Source organism: Lepisosteus platostomus, chromosome 16, assembly GCF_059453375.1.
Source record: "Lepisosteus platostomus isolate fLepPlt1 chromosome 16, fLepPlt1.hap1, whole genome shotgun sequence".
Lineage (NCBI taxonomy): Eukaryota > Metazoa > Chordata > Actinopteri > Semionotiformes > Lepisosteidae > Lepisosteus > Lepisosteus platostomus.
In genome coordinates, this window is record NC_142626.1 from 3,993,751 (window position 1) to 4,014,464 (window position 20,714).

Here is a 20,714-nt window from a genome sequence, read left to right on the forward strand (position 1 = left end):
CCTTCAGATGAGACGTCAAACCGAGGTCCTGACTCTCTGTGGTCATTAAAAATCCCAGGGTGTTTCTCGAGAAGAGTAGGGGTGTTACCCCAGTGTCCTGGCCAAATTTCCCCCCTGGCCTTCACCCATCATGGCCTCCTAATAACCCCCCTCTCTGAACTGGCTCCATCACTCTGCTCTCCTCCCCACTGAGAGCTGGGGTGTGGGGAGCGGACTGGCGCCTCAGCCAGGTGGGGGTACACACTGCTGGGGGTGGAGGGGATCCCCATGACCTGTACAGAACTCTGAGTGGAGGGTCCAGAAAATGATTATTATTATTATTATTATTATTATTATTATTATTATCTTTCAAGGCACAATGGGGTGAGCTGACCTGGCCCTAGCAATATTTATTGGACTTTGTTTCTCGCACAAAGGAAGATGGAATAAGAAACCAGAAGGAATACCGTTTCTTTACAGGAGCCTACCAGGAGCATCAATAAGAAACTTTTATTTATGCAGTGCCACATTAAGTGGCTACTAGGAGCTCTTTACAGTGAGAAAACGGCACACCGTGAGAGGAGACTGCAGCATTAGACAATTACAATGAGGTTTTGGGATACAGCAGGAAAGCAGAGGGACAGACGTAGAGCCAGTTAGATCAAACCCTTCTGAAGGAGAAGAAGGTTTGGAGTCTGGATTCGAAAGCGCTCAGGGGAGGTGACTCTCTGCTACTCTTGGGGACAGAACTCCAGAGCTCTGGGGCGCAGCAGGAGAAGACCCTGATCTCGCGCCTATACTGGTAATAAAACTTTAAAAGTGGCTTCTGAAAGGTACTTTACAGTAAGGACACAGTGAGAGGAGACTGCAGGATTAGACAATTACAATGAGGTTTTGGGATACAGTCGGAAAAGCAGAGGGACAGACGCAGAGCCCGTTAAATCAAAACCCTTCTGAAGGAGAAGAAGCTGTGAGTCTGGATTTGAGGGAGTTTAGAGAAGGTGGCTCTCCGATATCCTTAGGGACAGAACTCCAGAGCTCTGGGGTGCAGCAGGAGAAGACCCTGTCGCCCCCAGAGTGTAGATGGGCTTGGGGGGGACAGACAGGATGGAACGAGAGAGAGAGGGAGAGAGAGAGAGTGTGTGTGTGTTTCAGGGCTCTCAGGACTATCTGACCGAGTGTGTGTGTGTGTGTGTGTTTCAGGGCTCTCAGGACTGTCTGACCGTGTGTGTGTGTGTGTGTGTGTGTGTGTGTGTGTTTCAGGGCTCTCAGGACTATCTGACCATGTGTGTGTGTGTGTGTGTGTGTGTGTGTGTGTTTCAGGGCTCTCAGGACTATCTGACCGTGTGTGTGTGTGTTTAAGGGCTCTCAGGACTGTCTGACCGTGTGTGTGTGTGTGTGTGTGTGTGTGTGTGTGTGTGTGTGTGTGTGTGTGTGTGTGTTTCAGGGCTCTCAGGACTGTCTGACCGTGTGTGTGTGTGTGTGTGTGTGTTTCAGGGCTCTCAGGACTGTCTGACCGCGTGTGTGTGTGTGCGTGCGCGTGCGTGCCTGTTCACCCAGGTCAATCCGCAGCTCTGTTCCTCCCACCCTGTGGATCGGATCGGGACACACTCCCGACAGCACAGAGGACAGAGGCAGAGGACGGAGCCGGGTGACAATGGGTGCCCTCAGAAAGTTACTGCTCTGGACGGCGTGCCTGGCGAACTCCTTTCTTCGGAAGGGTGAGTGGGGGGGATCGTCGTCGTCACCCAGGTCCGGACACCGTGCTGCTCCGGTTGGGATTGTGCTGGTAGTACGTAGGTGGGGGATGGAATAAGGGGTTAGATTCCATTCCACTCCGAGGAAGGGCAGCCATCCTGGGCTGGTTAACACATTCAGGGATTATTTTGTTGGGGGTACGTTGAAAGGAATAATACTGGTATAGTATTATAGGATTTATACTGAATAGATCCGGGAGGTGCTGTCTGGGTGGAGTTTGCATGTTCTCCCTGGGTTTGTGTGGGTTTTCTCCGGCTGCTCCAGGTTTTTACCCACAGTCCAAAAGACACGCTGGTGGGCTGATGGGTTAACTGGCTTCTGGGGTGTGTGTGTGTGAGTGTGTGTGTTTCAGGGCTCTCAGGACTATCTGACCATTTGTGTGTGTGTGTGTGTTTCAGAGCTCTCAGGACTATCTGACCAAGTGTGTGTGTGTGGGGGTGTGTGTGTGTGTTTCAAGGCTCTCAGGACTATCTGACCGTGTGTGTGTGTGTGTGTGTGTTTCAGGGCTCTCAGGACTATCTGACCGTGTGTGTGTGTGTGTGTGTGTGTGTGTGTGTGTGTGTGTGTGTGTGTGTGTGTGTGTGTGATTCAGGGCTCTCAGAACTATCTGACCGTGTGTGTGTGTGTGTGTGTGTGTGTGTGTGTGTGTTTCAGGGCTCTCAGAACTATCTGACCGTGTGTGTGTGTGTGTGTGTGTGTGTGTGTGTGTGTGTGTGTGTGTGTGTCAGGGCTCTCAGGACTATCTGACTGTGTGTGTGTGTTTCAGTGCTCTCAGAACTATCTGACCGTGTGTGTGTCTGCATAAATGAAATAAACCGGCTAACAGCTTAAAAAAAACAAGTCAGTTTAGTTGTTTTTGTTTGTCATTTGCGCTACAGAACTGTGCAAGGAGCACAGTGGGTGAGACAATGCCAAAACAATTCTTGTGACGTTGTTGTGGACCCTGCATAAGCTTGTTGAGTTAATTTATGTTGGCAAACAGGGGGTGCATCTTGGATAGAACTGCTATTCCTGGGGCCTGGGTTCGATTGTGGACTTAACCACCTTCTGGGTGGAGTTTGCATGTTGCTCTCCACATTCACAGGCATTGTAAGCAGGTCCCTCCGGCTGCCAGTGATCCCAGCTTGGTGAAAGGGGTGTCTCGGAAGTGCTCTTGGGCGTTTCCAGTGTACACCCAGGGGTGGGCAGGCTTTTCCAGTCCTGCCCCAGACCGAATTAAAAAATGAGCAAATCTCACTGAGAATCGAACAGTTCTTTCTCTTCTTCGCTTAACGTGGCTTGGTCCGATCTCCAAAATGCTCCAAACTGCGCATTTAAATCTATTTCCAAATGTTATCAACGTCTTTCGAACAGCACACTGTCGCTCAGATAGATACCGTATATGTATTCAAACATAAAACTTGGATCAGTAGCCTCCCGCCTGATCCGATCTCTAATTTCTCCTGTCTTTTCTCGCAGCTACTTTTCGTGTGTTTTCGGGGGGGTTTCTAATCATTTCCAATGTTCGTGAAGACCTCCAGAGGGGCGGTTGGTTTCACAAACCCAGCCGGCGATTGGCAAGCGCCCAGAACGACTCGACAATGGGGGAAAAAAGACGTCAAATTCGTCGGTTCTAACCGGCTGGGAGGCGAGGCGCGCCGTGGAAAAGCGGTCGCGTTGTGAATATCTCATTATTTCTCGATCCCCCCCACACTCACAGTCTCTCTCTCTCTCTCGGTCTCATTAATTTAACTTGGCGCCCCGCGGCTCGCTGTCTGTGTCTGTGTGGGAAACGGTCAGTGCCGCCCGTAGTTAATCAGACATGACACCTCGCCTCAAACCGGGGCCGAGAGAGGCGAGACAGACAGCCCGCAGCCTTGATCTGCCCAAATAAAGCACAATGGAACTTATTATCAAGAGATTCAGTTGTTAACTGAAAAAAAAAAAACGAGTATTTATGGTTTTGCATCATATTACTGAGGGGGCACTGTGTCTGCAGCAGGGGTGTCCAGTCCTGGTTCAGTAGGGGGCGCTGTGTCTGCAGCAGGGGTGTCCAGTCCTGGGCTAGGAAGGGGCTCTATGTCTGCAGCTGGGATGTCCAGTCCTGGTCCAGGAAGGGTCAGTGTGTCTGCAGCAGGGGTGTCCAGTTCTGGTCTGGGAGGTGGTCAGTGTGTCTGCAGCAGGGGTGTTCAGTCCTGGTCCAGGAGGTGATCAGTGTGTCTGCAGCAGGGGTGTCCAGTCCTGGTCTAGGAGGGGGGTCAGTGTTTCTGCAGCAGGGGTGTCCAGTCCTGGTCCAGGAAGGGGCTCTGTGTCTGCAGCAGGAACTGTTCTCTTTGAGGAACTGAGTCTCTTTAGTCTGAAGGGAGTGTCCCACACTGACAGGCTGAAGAAACTGAGTCTCTTTAGTCTAAAGGGAGTGTCCCACACTGACAGGCTGGGGGAACTGAGTCTCTTTAGTCTAAAGGGAGTGTCCCACACTGACAGGCTGAAGGAACTGAGTCTCTTTAGTCTAAAGGGAGTGTCCCACACTGACAGGCTGAAGGAACTGAGTCTCTTTAGTCTGAAGGGAGTGTCCCTACACTGACAGGCTGAAGGAACTGACTTTTTAGTCCGAAGGGAGTGTCCCATACTGACAGGCCAAAGGAACTGAGTCTCTTTAGTCGGAAGGGAGAGTCCTTGTGATGGAACAAGCTGAGGCTCAGTTAAAGCCTCTTCCTTCACTGCAGTAAATTGGACACACCTGCCCTGATTGACTGATTGGAAAGGAAGTCCACAGGCAGGAAAGGGATCAGCTTATTGGCCATGTGCTTAATTGGTACGTTCCACCGGGGTAGTAACAGTCACTATAACAGCAGACGGGGAGCTGTGATTAAGCTCCCACAGTTCAGCGGGGTTACACAAAGGGAGGTGGGGGTGTGGAACAAGTGACCCAGCCCTGCTGCTGAAGCAGATACCTTGGCTTCTGTCACGAAGTGGTGGGGTGAGATCCGCAGGTCAAGGGGCTTCTAGATCTAAAATGGGCCGGCTGGTCTTCTCTCGTGAATGTTAACGTGATTTCATCTGCCCCTCCTGCAGGGGGCGGTGTGAGGGTTACAGTCCGGGAAACGAGCGTGGAAGTGGTGCGCGGGGACTCCGTGGTGCTACCCTGTTCCTTCCTCACCATGGCCCCCCTCAGCCGTCTCAACATCATCTGGACGGTCGCCCCACTCTCCGACCCCAGCTCTCCCTCGCAGGTAGGACGGGTCTCGACAGATTGATAATAGGAACTGCTTACACTTCTATAGCGCCTTTCTGGAGCCTCCACTCAGAGCTCTTTCCAGGTCATGGGGATCCCCTCCACCCCCAGCAGTGTGTACCCCCACCTGGATGAGGCGCCAGTCCGTTCCCCCCACACCCCAGCTCTCAGTGGGGAGGAGAGCAGAGTGATGGAGCCAGTTCAGAGAGGGGGGGTTATTAGGAGGCCATGATGGGTAAAGGCCAGGGGGGAAATTGGGCCAGGACACTGGGGTAACACCCCTACTCTTCTCGAGAAACACCACAGAGAGTCAGGACCTCAGTTTTACATCTCATCTGAAGGACGGAACCTGTTTACAGTCTAGTGTCCCCATCACTATACTGGGGTATTAGGACCCACACAGACCGCAGGGTGAGCGCCCCCTACTGGTCCCACTAACACCTCTTCCAGCAGCAGCCTCGGCTTTCCCAGGAGTCTCCCCTCCAGGTAACTGGCCAGGCTCCCATCTGCTGAGTCTCCAGTGGGGCTGCCAGTTTTGAATTGCAGGTGCTGCTGGTGATACTGCTGTTTCCCATCAGAATGATGAATTCTGCATCCTCTCGGTGGAGGTATTAATGTCTTAATGGAGTTCAACAAAGACGCACAGCTGTAGGAGAAAGGCGAAATTAATTTTAATTAAGTTCCACACAGTGATCATTGTGCTCCAGCATACCGAGAAACCTAAAACGCCGTCCTGCGGCTAACTATTGAGCCGAAGCACTTTTTTTTGCATTTTTAAAGCACCATTATTATCAATGCTACCATTTGCACTAGTGCTCTGGGACTGGACGGATCCTCTGAGGTTATGAGCTATATTGCAAGAGAGGGGAGGCCATCTCCGTCTCCACACCTCATGCTAACTGAATCACCGATGTTCAGACACAAGAAGGTCATTCACAAACCGAACATTCCCTACATTTTCTCCTGTGACGCGCCAAAACGTCACAATACTTCAGGAGACGTCCAGCAAGTGTAAGCCCTGCCAGAGGAGCATTTACAAAATGCTTAACTGCAGAGGTGTGAATGAGTCCAACCTTATGTGTTTTCTGGGCGTGTGTTATTTGGATCAGAATGATTGTGGTCCAAGGGTCTCATCTAGTCCTCCTGTAAACCGGTCTGACCCCCTCCTCCCCCCCTCTCTCCTAGGTAATAGTGTACGATCACAGGGAAGTGATAGAGAGCCCTGCCTTCGCCGGTCGCGTAGGCTTCGTCGCTCTGCCGTGGAGCGCCGACATCATCCTGAACGGCACGCGGCTCTCTGACGCAGGAACGTACCGCTGTGTGGTGAGCAACCCTCCAGAACCCGGGTCCCCAGGGATCGGGGAGCTGAGCCTGACGGTCCTTGGTAATTCTCCTCCTCCTCCTCCTCCTTTTGTTTTTCCTTTGCCCTCCTCCCTGAACACCCCTGCTTGTCCGTACAGTGCCCTGCGGATCTGTTCATCCCCCCGAACCGATTAAGAACACCGCGCTGCGCAGAAATATCGACAAGATTGGGTCTTGCTGAAGGAAATCTGTAAGGGTCCTGTGGTTGTAATCCTCCTGTCCAGAGCAAGTTGGGGGAGTGGGGAATCCAGAAGGGTCATAGTTCTTCACACCTCTGTAGTTAAGTATTTTGTAAATCCTCCTCCGGCAGGACTTACACTTGCTAGAAGCCTCCTCTGGCACTTCACAGCAGAAATTGATCACCGCTCAAGCCCTCCCCATGAAGAGTTTCTCCACTTCACTCGGATCCATCGGCTTCAGTCTGTGATCGACCTTCTCGAGTCAGAATCCCGAAGATTTGGGTGGATTGAAGAAGTGTGGCGGCTGAGATGGCCAGCTGATAACGCTGGTGTGCAGTTGACCATGCCCTTGTCAATTTCCGTGCATGCTTTGGACCACTGTCACGCGGGAATGTCCGTTTTTTGGCCAAGTTCAAGCAAACTTACCAAGAGGAAACCGAATGTCCGGATATCTGTTCAAGTTCATGATTTTCCCTTATCCTGACGAGCTCCAGGATCCATACAAAACATAACGGACCTCAGGCAATATATGGCAATGAGCATGAGTGTTTTCTCCACATGAGCCTCACTGTTCTTGCACCAAACCCTACTCAGCATGTCTCAAAGTTCCTTTTTCATGGCATGTGACCATAAGACGTTAAAATTGTGATTCAAATTTTATTTCGGCAAATTTGAATACTATATCACCCTGCAACTCACAACTGGCAGTTGCTCAGCGGGTGTGAGCCTGGTCAGTACCTGGATGGGAGATCTGGGAAAAACTAAGGTTGCTGCTGGAAGAGGTGTTAGTGGGGCCAGCAGGGGGCGCTCACCCTGCGGTCTATGTGGGTCCTAATGCCCCAGTATAGTGACGGGGGACACTAGACTGTAAACAGGCGCCGTCCTTCGGATGAGACGTAAAACCGAGGTCCTGACTCTCTGTGGTCATTAAAAATCCCAGGGTGTTTCTCGAAAAGAGTAGGGGTGTTACCCTGGTGTCCTGGCCAAATTTCCCATTGGCCCTTACCCATCATGGCCTCCTAATAATCTCCATCTCTGAACTGGCTCTATCACTCTGCTCTCCTCCCCACTGAGAGCTGATGTGTGGTGAGCGTTCTGGCGCACTATGGCTGCCGTCGCATCATCCAGGTGGATGCTGCACATTGGTGGTAGTGGAGGGGATCCCCATTACCTGTAAAGCGCTTTGAGTGGAGTGTCCAGAAAAGCGCTATATAAGTGTAAGCAATTATTATTTAATATTTTGAGGTTCACTCTGGGATTAGGCTTATTCCTTGCCACCTGACCATGAAAGATTATTATTAAGACTCCTTATAGTGAAAGAGCCCGTCTGTGCTGGAGATCTCCAACTGTTGCCTTTGGACTTATCTCGTATAGGCTACATGTGATCCCAGAGTAATTTCCAGCTCGTACTCCCAAATGCCGCATCTCAACATAGGGGGGAATGCTACTGGAGCTGTCTGTACGTGGAATGAGAAATGATCAGTTACACTTGCCTCGAATTAAGTACTCTCTTCATTATCCATGGTCTCTGGTATTAAAGTCTTGCTTCATCCCCCAGTTCAGCGCTCAGTCATCGAGTTTATCCCCTTGAGTCACCAGAGTTTCCCATATCACTGCTTGTCTTCACCCACAAGCATTTTCCAGCTTCTCTTACAACCTCGGCTCGTCTCCTAGTATCAGCCCGTTGTGTACTGACCCTTGCCCTCGTACCCTCGACCACGCTTCCAGATTTCCTTCACGTTGGCGACCTCTTGTGATCCCAGCTAGACCCCGGCCTGCTCTTTGACCATGACTTCTGGATCTTGCTGTGGGCTGGGAGCTGCATGTCAGTGCTGTGACGCACAGCGCTGCGATCCGTGTTGGTGTTTTGTAAATCCTCCTCTGGCAGGGCTTACACTGCCAAGACTCCTCCCGTAGTGCGAGTGGCTGACACTTCGCAGGAGAAATTGATCAACTTTCCCTCCAAGTCGAAGCTCTCCATGTCCTTCAGACCCATTGGTTTCTGGTCGTGAGCGACTTCCTTGAGTTTGACTTTCACCTGCCTGCTTGTGGATTTAATCTGAGCCCAGCTATTGGATTCAATCCCCCATCTTTCAGTTACGGCACGTACCAGGTTAGTGCAGGGACATGAGCTTTACATTTCCTGGTAATTACTGTTACTACAGTGGAAGATGTTGTGTCCAGCTTTTTGTGGATTCTTTTACAAACGCCTCCCAGCTTGTGGAGGTTAGTTAGCATTTGCCCGTGACCTTCAGAAAGCTCTCTGACAACCACGATAACGACTGGTTGCCTTCTGGAATTGGGGAATGTCTTCTGTGTGTGTGTTACCTCCTCTAATACCCCCCAAATCATGAACCCCTAGAGACCATTATACGTAGAGGTGTGAATAAATGTGACCGTCCTGCTTGAATTCGTTCATTTATTGATGACTTTTTATACTGTGCGACTGTGTAAAATGACAATATTTTAGATTTACCCAGAATATAACGTATTTGGTTATATGAGGTTGTCTCCTTTCCTGTTTAATTGGGGAGTTTCTCAATAATAGAGTGCAGACAGCCACTGTATACAGTACGTCTCCAAATCAATTGTGTTTAAATTTAGGGCCAGATCAATCAAAGAAATCGATGCGTTTCGCAGAACCAGGCAGCTACCAAATCTAAATATCCCTGGACTGGATATCTAATCAATGATTACTTGGTACCATACATCACTCATATGAATTACAGAGTGCACTGGGTCAGACAAAGACATTTCAATGAATGTCTTTTTAGGGATGAGTAAAGAGCATTCAACCACCATATTCTCAGTTTAAGCTCGAGTAATAATAATAATAATAATAATAATAATAATAATTGCTTACACTTATATAGCGCTTTTCTGGACACTCCACTCAAAGCGCTTTACAGGTCATGGGGATCCCCTCCACCCCCAGCAGTGTGTACCCCCACCTGGATGAGGCGCCAGTCCGCTCCCCACACCCCAGCTCTCAGTGGGGAGGAGAGCAGAGTGATGGAGCCAGTTCAGAGAGGGGGGTTATTAGGAGGCCATGATGGGTAAAGGCCAGGGGGGAAATTTGGCCAGGACACCGGGGTAACACCCCTACTCTTCTCGAGAAACGCCCTGGGATTTTTAATGACCACAGAGAGTCAGGACCTCGGTTTGACGTCTCATCCGAAGGACGGCGCCTGTTTACAGTATAGTGTCCCCGTCACTATACTGGGGCATCAGGATCAACACAGACCGCAGGGTGAGCGCCCCCTGCTGGCCCCACTAACACCTCTTCCAGCAGCAGCCTCAGCTTTCCCAGGAGTCTCCCCTCCAGGTAATGACCAGGCTCCCACCTGCTGAGTCTCCAGTGGGGCTGCCAGCGACGACACAGCTCCTGAACATCAATCACAGCTGGTCTGACTTGGGACTACTGAGTGTGTGTGTGTGCTCCCCTTGCTCAGCCTGGTCCCAGAAGCCCACAGCGCTGGGTTATTTCCCGTGTGCTACTTGAGGTTTTCTTGACTCGGCTGCCTCTCGCCCGGCTCTCCAGTCCCACCGCAGTAGCCAGACATTCCCATGATGCCCCTCCATTTCCAGAATCTGAAAAACCGGTCGTTGCAAATTGCAGTTGCGCCTGTGAGAAGTTCCGACAGCACGCTCAACGATTTTTCCTCCCCCAGCGCCCCCCTCAACCCCCCACTGTCTCCCGGATGGCCACCCGGACGAAGGAGGCAGTGTGACTCTGTCTTGCTATGTGGACGAGGGGGTGCCCACTCCGCAGATGAGCTGGGACAAGCTGGAACCCGAACACGTTTCTCTGCCCGTTAACAAGGAAGGTAAGAACACGCAGCCGTTGGGGGGAATGTTAGGATCGCGATTTCCCCTTAGGAGGATACAAACGCCACGTTGCTATTAAAAAAAAAACAGAAAAAAGACAGCCGATTGGAACCAGCTCAGCTCAATAGTGGGTCTGAAACCAAAACGTCCTACACTCTTGAAAGGAGATTTCCAGTCCTAAAATAATAAGAATAATTGCTTACACTTATATAGTGCTTTTCTGGTGTCCTGGCCAAATTTCCCCCCTGGCCTTTACCCATCATGGCCTCCTAATAACCCCCCTCTTTGAACTGGCTCCATCACTCTGCTCTCCTCCCCACTGAGAGCTGGTGTGTGGGGAGCGGACTGGCGCCTCATCCAGGTGGGGGTACACACTGCTGGGGGTGCAGGGGATCCCCATGACCTGTACAGAGCTCTGAGTGGAGGGTCCAGAAAGGTGCTATATAAGTGTAAGAAATTATTATTATTATTATTATTATTATACTGTATCTAATAACGGCAATACTACCGTAGAATAATTACAGCATAGGAAAAGAAAAGCACGTGTTCCTGTCCAGCTCCAAGAATTCTTCGTCTCCGTAGAAACAACAGACACGTCCCAGAATGCCTGGGAGCACTCTGGAAAAAATCATCGAGCGATTGTTGATTTGTCCGTGCAATCATAGCGACGGGCACTGCGCTCCGAAAAGGGGCTTTTTAAAATTGCTTTGATGAACTTGGTCAAGTGCTGCTGCTGCTTCTTCATTCCCAACCCATCCCAGGCGACCTGAAAGGGACCGTTCGGATCCTCAACGTCTCCTCGCAGACTGCCGGGCTGTACCGCTGCTCCGTCTCGAATCCCCTGGGGACAGGGGCCTGCCTGCTGCATCTTTCCGTTCACAGCTGTGAGTATCCACGCTCGGCCAGTTCCTCGTTTGCCAAGGGCGACTGGCAGACTCCTATCCGATCCATTAAAATATCCTTACTGTCCCCCCAAGCCCCATCTACACTGTAGGGGTGACAGGGCCTTCTCCTGTTATGCCCCCAAGCTCTGGAGCTCTCTGCCCAAGGATATCGAAGAGTCACCTTCTCTTAACTCCTTCAAATCCAGACTCAAAACCCTCTTCTTCAGAAGAGCCTTTACTGAACTGGTTCCATTCTTCACCCCTCTGCTTTTCTTAGTACCACCATCCACGGTCTCCTCTGTGTATTGTCATTGTGTTTTATCTGGTGTATTCGTCTTATTTATTGTTGTCATCATGTAAAGCGCTGTGAGACGCCACCTTTAAATGTGCTGTATAAAATAGTTTATTATTATATTACCCATCCATCCATCAAGTTTTTCGAACTGCTTGTTCCAGTTTGGGGTTGCAGGGGGAGCCAGAGCCTATCCCAGCGAGCAATGGGCGGAGGGCGGGGTACACGCTGGATGGGATGCTTGTCCATCGCAGGGCACACACAGACAGATACTCACATACGCACCAGGGCCAGTTCCCCCCCCCCGAAGCTAATTAACCTCCCAGCATGCCTTTGGACTGCGGGAAGAAACCTGAGCGCCCACAGGCAGCCCACTCGAACACGGAGGAACATGCAAACTCCACACAGACAACCCCCCCCCCAGGTCCGGATTTGAACCCGGAGTCCCAGTACTGTGAGGCAGCAATGCTCACCAGCCACACCACCTTCCTGCTTCCAGTCAGCTAGCATCTTAACGAGTAAAAAAAACAAACTAGGCTTCCGTGCAATAAGCATCATTTTTTTTTAAAGACGGCTCTTCAGCTTAGTTGAGTCCTTTGGTGTTTTGACTAACGCATTTCCAAAAGCGAATCTGCATTTCGGGTCAGACCCTGAGTGAGACACACTCTGGGATTTCTTCTTTCTGAGCTCTGAGGGCTGTGATAGAGTAGGCTGGGCTCTGGCTCACTGTAACCCTGTTTTCACTGAGCAGATAGTCTGCTCCAGGCATGGGACAAATCTCCAATTAGCACTTCTCTAATAATAATTATAAGATTAAGAATACTTACACTTCTATAGCGCCTTTCTGGACCCTCCACTCAGAGCTCTTTCCAGGTCCTGGGGATCCCCTCCACCCCCAGCAGTGCGCAGCCCCACCTGGATGAGGCGCCAGTCCGCTCCCCACACCCCAGCTCTCAGTGGGGAGGAGAGCAGAGTGATGGAGCCAGTTCAGAGATGGGGGTTATTAGGAGGCCATGATGGGTAAAGGCCAGGGGGGAAATTTGGCCAGGACGCCGGGGTAACACCCCTACTCTTGGGAAACACCCTGGGATTTTTAATGACCACAGAGAGTCAGGACCTCGGTTTGACGTCTCATCTGAAGGACGGCGCCTGTTTACAGTCTAGTGTCCCCGTCACTATACTAGGGCATCAGGACCCACACAGACCGCAGGGTGAGCGCCCCCTGCTGGCCCCACTAACACCTCTTCCAGCAGCAGCCTCAGCTTTCCCAGGAGTCTCCCCTCCAGGTACTGACCAGGCTCACACCTGTTGAGTCTCCAGTGGGGCTGCCAGCAGTGAGCTGCTGGCAGTTCTCATGTCTCCTCTGCTCTTAGTTATTTAATTTAATTCTGAAGTCAACGAGTCAAATAAGAAGCCAAGCTTAGGTCCTACATATCAGCAAGCTAAGGCCAGAAGTTCTGTCTCTACCCTGGAACTAAGATATTTGTTTTTACAGGACAATGTGACTGCCACAGGTGGTCGATGTATTGACTGATCAGTCAATGACAATGTGTCATTCCTGACGTTGCCTCGCCCCATTCCTTCTCTGGCCCAATCCGACACCTTGGCTCATGGGGTGTCATCCCCCTTGCTCCGCCTCACTCTCTGTATGTCATTTCCTGTTCCAGCCCCCCGCCCTTCCTCCGGGATCCTCCAGGGGGTGCTGCTCACCCTGTGCATGGCCCTGGTGCTCCTGGCGCTCCTGGCCCTGGTGCTGTGGCTCCACCGCTCCGCCCGCGAGAGGAAATGGGGCCACAGGAGAGGTGGGGGGGGAGAGGAGGAGGAGGGGTGCTACAACGAGATCAGATCTACCCCCACCCTGCTCCGGCGGTCCTTCGTCTAGCTGTCTCCCTCCTCCCCCTGCCGCCGCCAATCAATAAACGCTGAAATCTCACCGCGCAGTTGTGCGTCCTTTTGTGTCTCTCTGTGTTGGCGGTATTCAAACATTTGTGTCCTCGCCCGATGGATTAGGGTGTTGCAAAGCGTTAACAATCGACAAGACATTCACGGTACAAACTCTATTTACAGGCCACACAGGAGAGACGGTTATTTGAGAGGGTCAGTCGCTGTTCCTCGGGCTGTGACGGAGATCCCATACGGGTCTATCAGCACTGTTGAGTCTCCTGAAGCACTGGGAGCTGTTCTGATGCTGGCAGCTGTGGGGATTTAGGATTAGACAGAGTTCTGTTCTTCTGTTTCTGATTTTTGCGCTGCGCCGGTTAATTTAATTTTATTTCACCCCTCGGGCGAAGTTTGTAAAACCATCCTTGGGGCCAGATCGTGTCAAACGCTTTCTTGCAATCAAGCAAAAGTCGTTTCGGTGAACCTGTTTGTCAAGTACGAGTAGGGCGCTCGGGAGTGTCTCTATGCTGCCCTCTAGTGGCTGAACTCTGTAGCGGCTCAGCCAGTTCGACCCCTGCGTTCGGGTCACACCCATTTTCGGACCCGTTTTCAGGAAAGCGGATCTGGAAGCAGTTTGGCAGAGCTAAGGGCGGGTCAGGCTAGATCAGCAGCAGAGATTCTGGCTGATGCCACAGAACGGATCTACCCCGGGGGTATGTACAGCTAGTCAAAGTTAGATAAACAGCGGACTAAAATATAGCAATTAAGAGGAAAAGATGGAGAAAGGGCGGAGCAGTAGCATAGGGGGTCAGGATTCTGGGTCCTGGGTTCAGTTCCAGACCTGGGGTGCTGTCTGGGTGGAGTTTGCATGTTCTCACTGTGTTCACGTGGGGTTTCCTCTGCGGGGAAATTTGGGAAAATTTGTCCTGGTGCGAGTGTGTGTAAAATATCACCTGAAGAAGCTCTACAGCCAAAAGTAGTATGTTTTTTTTTCCTTTCCCTTTTAGCATTAAATGAATCTTTATCCGTTCCTGTGCACAGGTGTTGACTTGGGCTTGTATTATATCCCGTGTTAATTGAGTAATTAATAATAATTATAATAATTGCTTACACTTCTATAGCGCTTTTCTGGATCCTCCACTCAAAGCGCTTTACAGGTAATGGGGATCCCCTCCACCCCCAGCAGTGTGTACCCCCACCTGGGTGAGGCGCCAGTCCGCTCCCATCACCCCAGCTCTCAGTGGGGAGGAGAGCAGAGTGATGGAGCCAGTTCAGAGAGGGGGGTTATTAGGAGGCCATGATGGGTAAAGGCCAGGGGGGAAATTTGGCCAGGACACCGGGGTAACACCCCTACTCTTCTCGAGAAACACCCTGGGATTTTTAATGACCACAGAGAGTCAGGACCTCGGTTTTACGTCTCATCCGAAGGACAGCGCCTGTTTACAGTCTAGTGTCCCCCGTCACTATACTGGGGCATCAGGACCCACACGGACCACAGGGTGAGCGCCCCCTGCTGCCCCCACTAACACCTCTTCCAGCAGCAGCCTCAGCTTTCCCAGTAGTTTCCCCTCCAGGTACTGACCAGGCTCACACTGCTGTGCTCCAGTGGGGCTGCAAGTGATGAGCTGCAGGGTGACAGGGCTGCTGGCATAAATGTAGACTGCTTTATTTAATTCAGGGTCCCCGACAAGCTCTGTTGGTAGAGCATAAGACTCATAATCTCGGGGTAGTGGGTTCGTGTCCCACGTCAGGCGCCAGGTTCTCTAATAACCCATACTGGGCAGCAGCAGTAGGGGGCGGTGTTGGTGGCAGAGGGCCACATTTCCGTGACAACAACAGCAACAACAACAACACTAGCACCATCTGTGCGAAAGATATCCTTCCCCGAAAAACTCTATGGATAGTGACAAGAGATGAGTCGACACTCACTCGACAACAACAATCCAATTCAGGGTTGTGGAGGAGCCAGATCCTATCCAGGAATGCAATAAGGCGGGCTACACCGTGGAGAGGACGCCAGTCCATCACAGGACACACACAGACAGAGACACACTCACACACCTGGGTCGGTTGTCCCAGAAGCCAATTCACCTCCCCGCATGTCTTTGGCCTGTGGGAGGAAACCCATGCAAACCCAAGGAGAACATGCAAACTCCACACAGACAGCACCCCCGAGTCAGGATGTTTACCCTAGGGCTCTGCCAGGCAGCATTGCCAAACCGCTGTAGCTACAGTGCCACTCTCCTTTAATGGAGGCCAGATGTGGAACTGGCTTTGCGGGCAGATACGATGAGATGCATCATATACTGATCACAACCTGAGGCCAATAACAGAGATAAAAAACGGCAAGCTTTAAATAGATGAATAAAAAAGCTGAATCGTCTGGTGAGTGAAACAGATACATAAGATGCATACAGGAGGAAAATAATGAGCTTGGGAGAAGTTCAGACTCAGTGCGAGGGGTGGGCATATCGGTCATTGATTATTCTGGCCTTCAGCCCTAATTGTTTAGTATAGGTGTCCGGCAGGTGTGCACGAAGAGCGCTGATAGCATCGTTCATTATCCGATGACGGCAGGTTGAGAGCGTTTTAGTCCTCAACAAGAGAGGAAATGAGTAAGCAGTGGAGAAAATGTGTATTTCTTGATGCGGGGAGGTGTGGAAACGAATGCACTTTGACCGGGTAATTGCTGAAAGCGTGGAGTGCGGCACACAAAAACTTCCAAACCACCACGGAGAAGCACTCATCACCTGGAGCTAAAGACCAGCAGACACAAGGGTCTCACACAATTCCCTCGGTGAATTAAGGATTTAATTCCCCCCCAGAAAGAAGCGCGCTATCAGAAAATCCCGAAGTAGCGCCGAATATGCAAATAGAACAAAACTGATATCATGCCCAACACGTCGAAGTTTTCTTTTTAAAAAAATTGTTATTTTACAGTCAAAAAAGGCTGACTTGGGGGTAAATCGGTGAGTATCAGTGACGATACGCGCTTACCCGGTATAGCCTTGTTGTTAACCAGGTGAGCCGAGGACGCAGGCCGTCCAGCAGAGGGCAGTGTGCAAGAGGAAATTGTGTATCTATATCAGAGCTTAATCTCTGTCACTGTCCAGGAGTACATCGTCTTTTCTTTTCTGAGGGGCGCTCTTCGTCTTATTGTTTTATTATTGGATCAATAAGACCGCATTTGTACTGTAACACTCCTCATTTTGAGATGTGTGAAGCCTGCACTGTAAGGGGGTTAGTTAATCCCACGTGAATATCGACATCGCAGACGTTTAAATGGCGTGTCTTGACGGGGAAAATATTTCACACATGTTGAATCACTCATATAATAAATAGCAAATAGTAAATATCAGGGTTATTGCCAAAAATGGCTTGATAACCTAGAAGCTTTCAGGTGAATCTGTGTTTTCTGGGCCTGGCAAACAATTCCAGTTCACTTTCAGTGTCAAGACAAAACATGTTTTTGTTCATTTCACTGAATAAGTTGGCAGCATGTTGGCCCGTCACTTTGAAGCAAAGCTGTTCGAGCGACGTTATAAATCCGTTAAAAAGAGGCGGTGTCGCAGATCAGTATTTGCCTGGGAAAAGCTCTTTTAAAGTTCGTCCACTGCTTAAGGACACTGGAAGAATGTAGGGGAGTTATCTTCACAATCATTGGGAATGGTTTGCCCTATGGAAGCCCGTTCCCACCAGGGAGTAAAAAAAAAACGCGCTATGGTATCTCAGAATTGCGACTTAGTATCTTAGAATTTCGACTTGAAAATTCAAAATTCCGACTTTTCATCTCACATTTTATCTCGCATCTCATAATTGTGACTTAGTATTTCAGAATTGCGACTTGAAAACTCAGAATTGCGACTTGAACATTCGAAATTCCGACTTTTTATCTCACGTTTGCGACTTCGAAATAGCCCATATTTCATTGTCCGTCCCTTTGTTAGTGTAACGGATTCGGGTTCTAGGGCTTGTGCCCTCGCCGCTCCTACCCTACTTCGTGCATCACTGTAATGGCTCGAACCCAGGTCTTGCCAGCTGAGCTAAAGAACACTTTCTTTAAAGAACATTTTCTTTATCCCCGGCGGCCAGCATCCCTGTTATGCGCAGGGGAGGGCGGTGCCGTCACCACACTGCAACCAGATCGTACAACCTGTGTGTCGGCCGGTCCGTTACACTATATTCATGAATCGTACAGGATGGTAGGATCTATAGGCCTGAAGACTTGTCTTGTACAGTGCCCTGATAAAAAAAAAATCAAATTAATTACAATAATTTTTATGGAATCCCATTTCCGCCAGTGAGGCTTCCATAGTACCCAGATGGAATAGTGGACGGTGGGCTTTTAAAAAAAAGTTTTTAAACGCCAGAAATACAAAAACGGAGACAGAATATGAAAAAAAGATACAGAGATAGTAATTTCACATCCAGTTGAATTCACAGTTATAGAAGCTGAAACTGATACTTTTTACATATTTCCATTGTCCTTTTTGACTTAAAAAAGAAGGTCTTCTTTAGCTCAGCTGGCAAGACGTGGGTTCGAGCCCATGCGAGAGGCACCAGCCCTTGACCCCGAATCCGTCACAATAACAAGAGGACAGACCATGAAATGTGGGCTATTTCAAAGTCGCAATTGCGAGATATAAAGTCGGAATTCTGAGATACTAAGTCGCAATTGCGAGATACCATAGCGTATTTATTTTTTACTCCCTGGCGGAAACAGGCTTCCGTAATTTGCTGTGTTTTCAAGAATGGGGGGATCAAAATATCATTTTAAGCGGGAAAAACAGTGAAGCGAAGTAAAGGGGAAAATTCAAACGGTTCGGTATGTATTTCAATTTCAAACAAAGGTCATATAAATATAGTTCTGCGGTGTGCCGTTACGTTCAAGTCCTTAAAATCGCCGTTTATCCAACGGTAACAGTGTATGTATTCAGTTCGGGTTGGGAGGATGGGGGGGTGTCAGATGCTGGCTGGAAAGCCGAAAGGCAAAGAAAAGGGGAGTTCGGGACAAAAAGGAAATCCTGGTTTGTCTTTTTTTGTACGAAAAGCAAAAACACAAGGCCTGTGGCCTAGCGGTGCGGTAACCGTGGCAACCGCCGGCCGGGAGAGCAGGCCTCACACTGAGCTGGAGAAGAGGCCTCTGTGTGTCGTGTGTGTTCTGCCTCCTTAACGGTCTTTTTTTTGTTGTTGTCGTCTCCAACAGAAAAACCGTATGTCCCTGAATGGAAGCCCTCGCACGCAACAGAGATTCTTGTTTAAATCTGGGCTGTTTTTCAGAGCACCACAGTTCATCGGAGGCACAGGAGTTAACCTGTTGCCAGTTCTCCCAGCTCAAACGCTGACGGTTCCTTAAACTATGAAGGGAACAGACTTCACACAAGCTCGTCAACAGTGAAAACTAATTAAGACTTTAATGTTTTTTTGGCAGCCCCACTGAAGCTCAGCAGGTGGGAGCCTGGCCAGTACCTGGAGGGGAGACTCCTGGGAAAAACTAAGGTTGCTGCTGGAAGAGGTGTTAGTGGGACCAGCAGGGGGTGCTCACCCTGCAGTCTGTGTGGGTCCTGATGCCCCAATATAGTGAGGGGGGACACTAGACTGTAAACAGGCGCCGTCCTTCGGATGAGACGTCAAACCGAGGTCCTGACTCTCTGTGGTCATTAAAAATCCCAGGGCGTTTCTCGAGAAGAGTAGGGGTGTTACCCCGGTGTCCTGGCCAAATTTCCCCCCTGGCCTTTACCCATCATGGCCTCCTAATAACCCCCCTCTCTGAACTGGCTCCATCACTCTGCTCTCCTCCCCACTGAGAGCTGGGGTGTGGGGAGCGGACTGGCGCCTCATCCAGGTGGGGGTACACACTGCTGGGGGTGGAGGGGATCCCCATGACCTGTAAAGCACTTTGAGTGAAGTGTCCAGAAAAGCGCTATATAAGTGTAAGCAATTATTATTATTATTATTATTATTATTATTATTATTATTATTACTCAAAGTAATAGGGCTTTCATAGAGGCTCGTGCTGTGAGCACGGGTTTGAGTGGATCGTGGCCCTAATTGGCGGTGACCGCGAGTGGCCACAGGGGGGGCACCACAGGCTGAGAGTGGGGTGGGAGTAATTGGCCAGAGCTCTCTCTCGGCTCCTGTGGAAAAATCCTGTCCTTCCTCCTCTCTCTCACTGTCTCTCCTCTCCCCCTTTCTGGCCATGAAAGAAGTGCTTCAGTCCCAGTTTCTCAGACCCGTATGAAATCTCTGTAAAAACAAAATAAATTCGGCACGGCAGGAAACGCACAGATTTCAAATTAAGCGTAAAATTGTGACTCACTCTCGCCCTTCCTGCTCACTAGTCCCCGTAACCAAATGAGAAACAGGGTCTACTAACATCATGAATTATTATTAGCTTGTTTTAGGTAGTGGGCAGGTTGGTCTTTTTTTTTTAAATACTTAAAAGTGCCTAAAAAACATGTCAGTTTGATTAAAATATTCATTGCCATTATCGCAGCAAAATTCGCTTGGTCTAAAGCACGTTTACGGTGTTGAGAGGGCTCCTTTTGCGTCATTAGAAGTCTTTTTGCCTCGTTCTGAAGCGCAGGCGAGTGCAGCAATATGGCGTTGCGCGTACTTTGGAACTTTGTCTCTTCGGTGATGTCAATTGGGAGGTTGTACATGCTGTCGTGCACGTGGTAGTTTCGTCGTGGTTTGAAATGCCCTCATCGCTGCCCATTCATTCTAACCCCAGAATGTAGAAAGAGCGTCTCAGTTCTCTTTCATCCTCCCCTCCTCTGCTAACAGGAGAAACTCTCTCTCCTCACTGGGCCCGAGTCTCTCTCTTCGCCCGCTCTGCCTCGGTCCTTCTCTCACACTGCGTCGCCCCCTCTCTGTCCCTCTTCTGCTCCCTCTCCTTCTCCCCCTGAGTTCCCAGGCTCCCCCCCCACCCCCTCCCGGGGTCAGGAGCTGTGCTTTTCCGGAGTCCCTCCCTTAACAAAAGGCCGAGCTGGCTGGCGTCCCAGTACTGTTCAAACAGGACAGAGCATCGGCGCTGACAGGGCAGGACAGGGCCAGAGACGCTCGGCCTCACTGAGTCTCGCGCACACACACGCTTGCTAACTCTCTCTCTCTCTCTCACACTCTCGCTATCTCTCTCTCTCACACTCTCGCTAACTCTCTCACTGTCACACACACACTCTCACACACACACACACTCTCACTTACTCTCTCACTGTCACACACACACTCTCACACACACACTCTCGCTAACTCTCTCACTGTCACACACACACACACACTCTCACTAACTCTCACTGTCACACACACACACTCACACACACACACACTCTCACTAA

General features: G+C 50.2%; 1 protein-coding gene across 1 annotated transcript; it reads left to right on the forward strand.

The window, feature by feature from the left end:
- Window positions 1-323: 323 nt before the first annotated feature.
- Window positions 324-13,429, forward strand: LOC148646734 (immunoglobulin superfamily member 11). Its single transcript, XM_088609233.1, has 7 exons — window positions 324-781; window positions 1,540-1,700; window positions 4,792-4,949; window positions 6,137-6,335; window positions 10,164-10,319; window positions 11,082-11,204; window positions 13,164-13,429. The coding sequence occupies exons 2-7, from the start codon at window positions 1,637-1,639 to the stop codon at window positions 13,376-13,378; spliced, it is 915 nt and encodes a 304-aa protein (XP_088465359.1). The 5' UTR covers window positions 324-781; window positions 1,540-1,636; the 3' UTR covers window positions 13,379-13,429.
- Window positions 13,430-20,714: the final 7,285 nt, after the last annotated feature.

Bases quoted from the DNA above. Each gene is read 5' to 3' on its own strand.
- LOC148646734 (XM_088609233.1), top strand. From the start codon at position 1,637: ATGGGTGCCCTCAGAAAGTTACTGCTCTGGACGGCGTGCCTGGCGAAC. The intron at 1,701-4,791 runs GTGAGTGGGGGG...CCCCTCCTGCAG, and splicing joins GAACTCCTTTCTTCGGAAGG to GGGGCGGTGTGAGGGTTACA. The intron at 11,205-13,163 runs GTGAGTATCCAC...TTCCTGTTCCAG, and splicing joins GCATCTTTCCGTTCACAGCT to CCCCCCGCCCTTCCTCCGGG.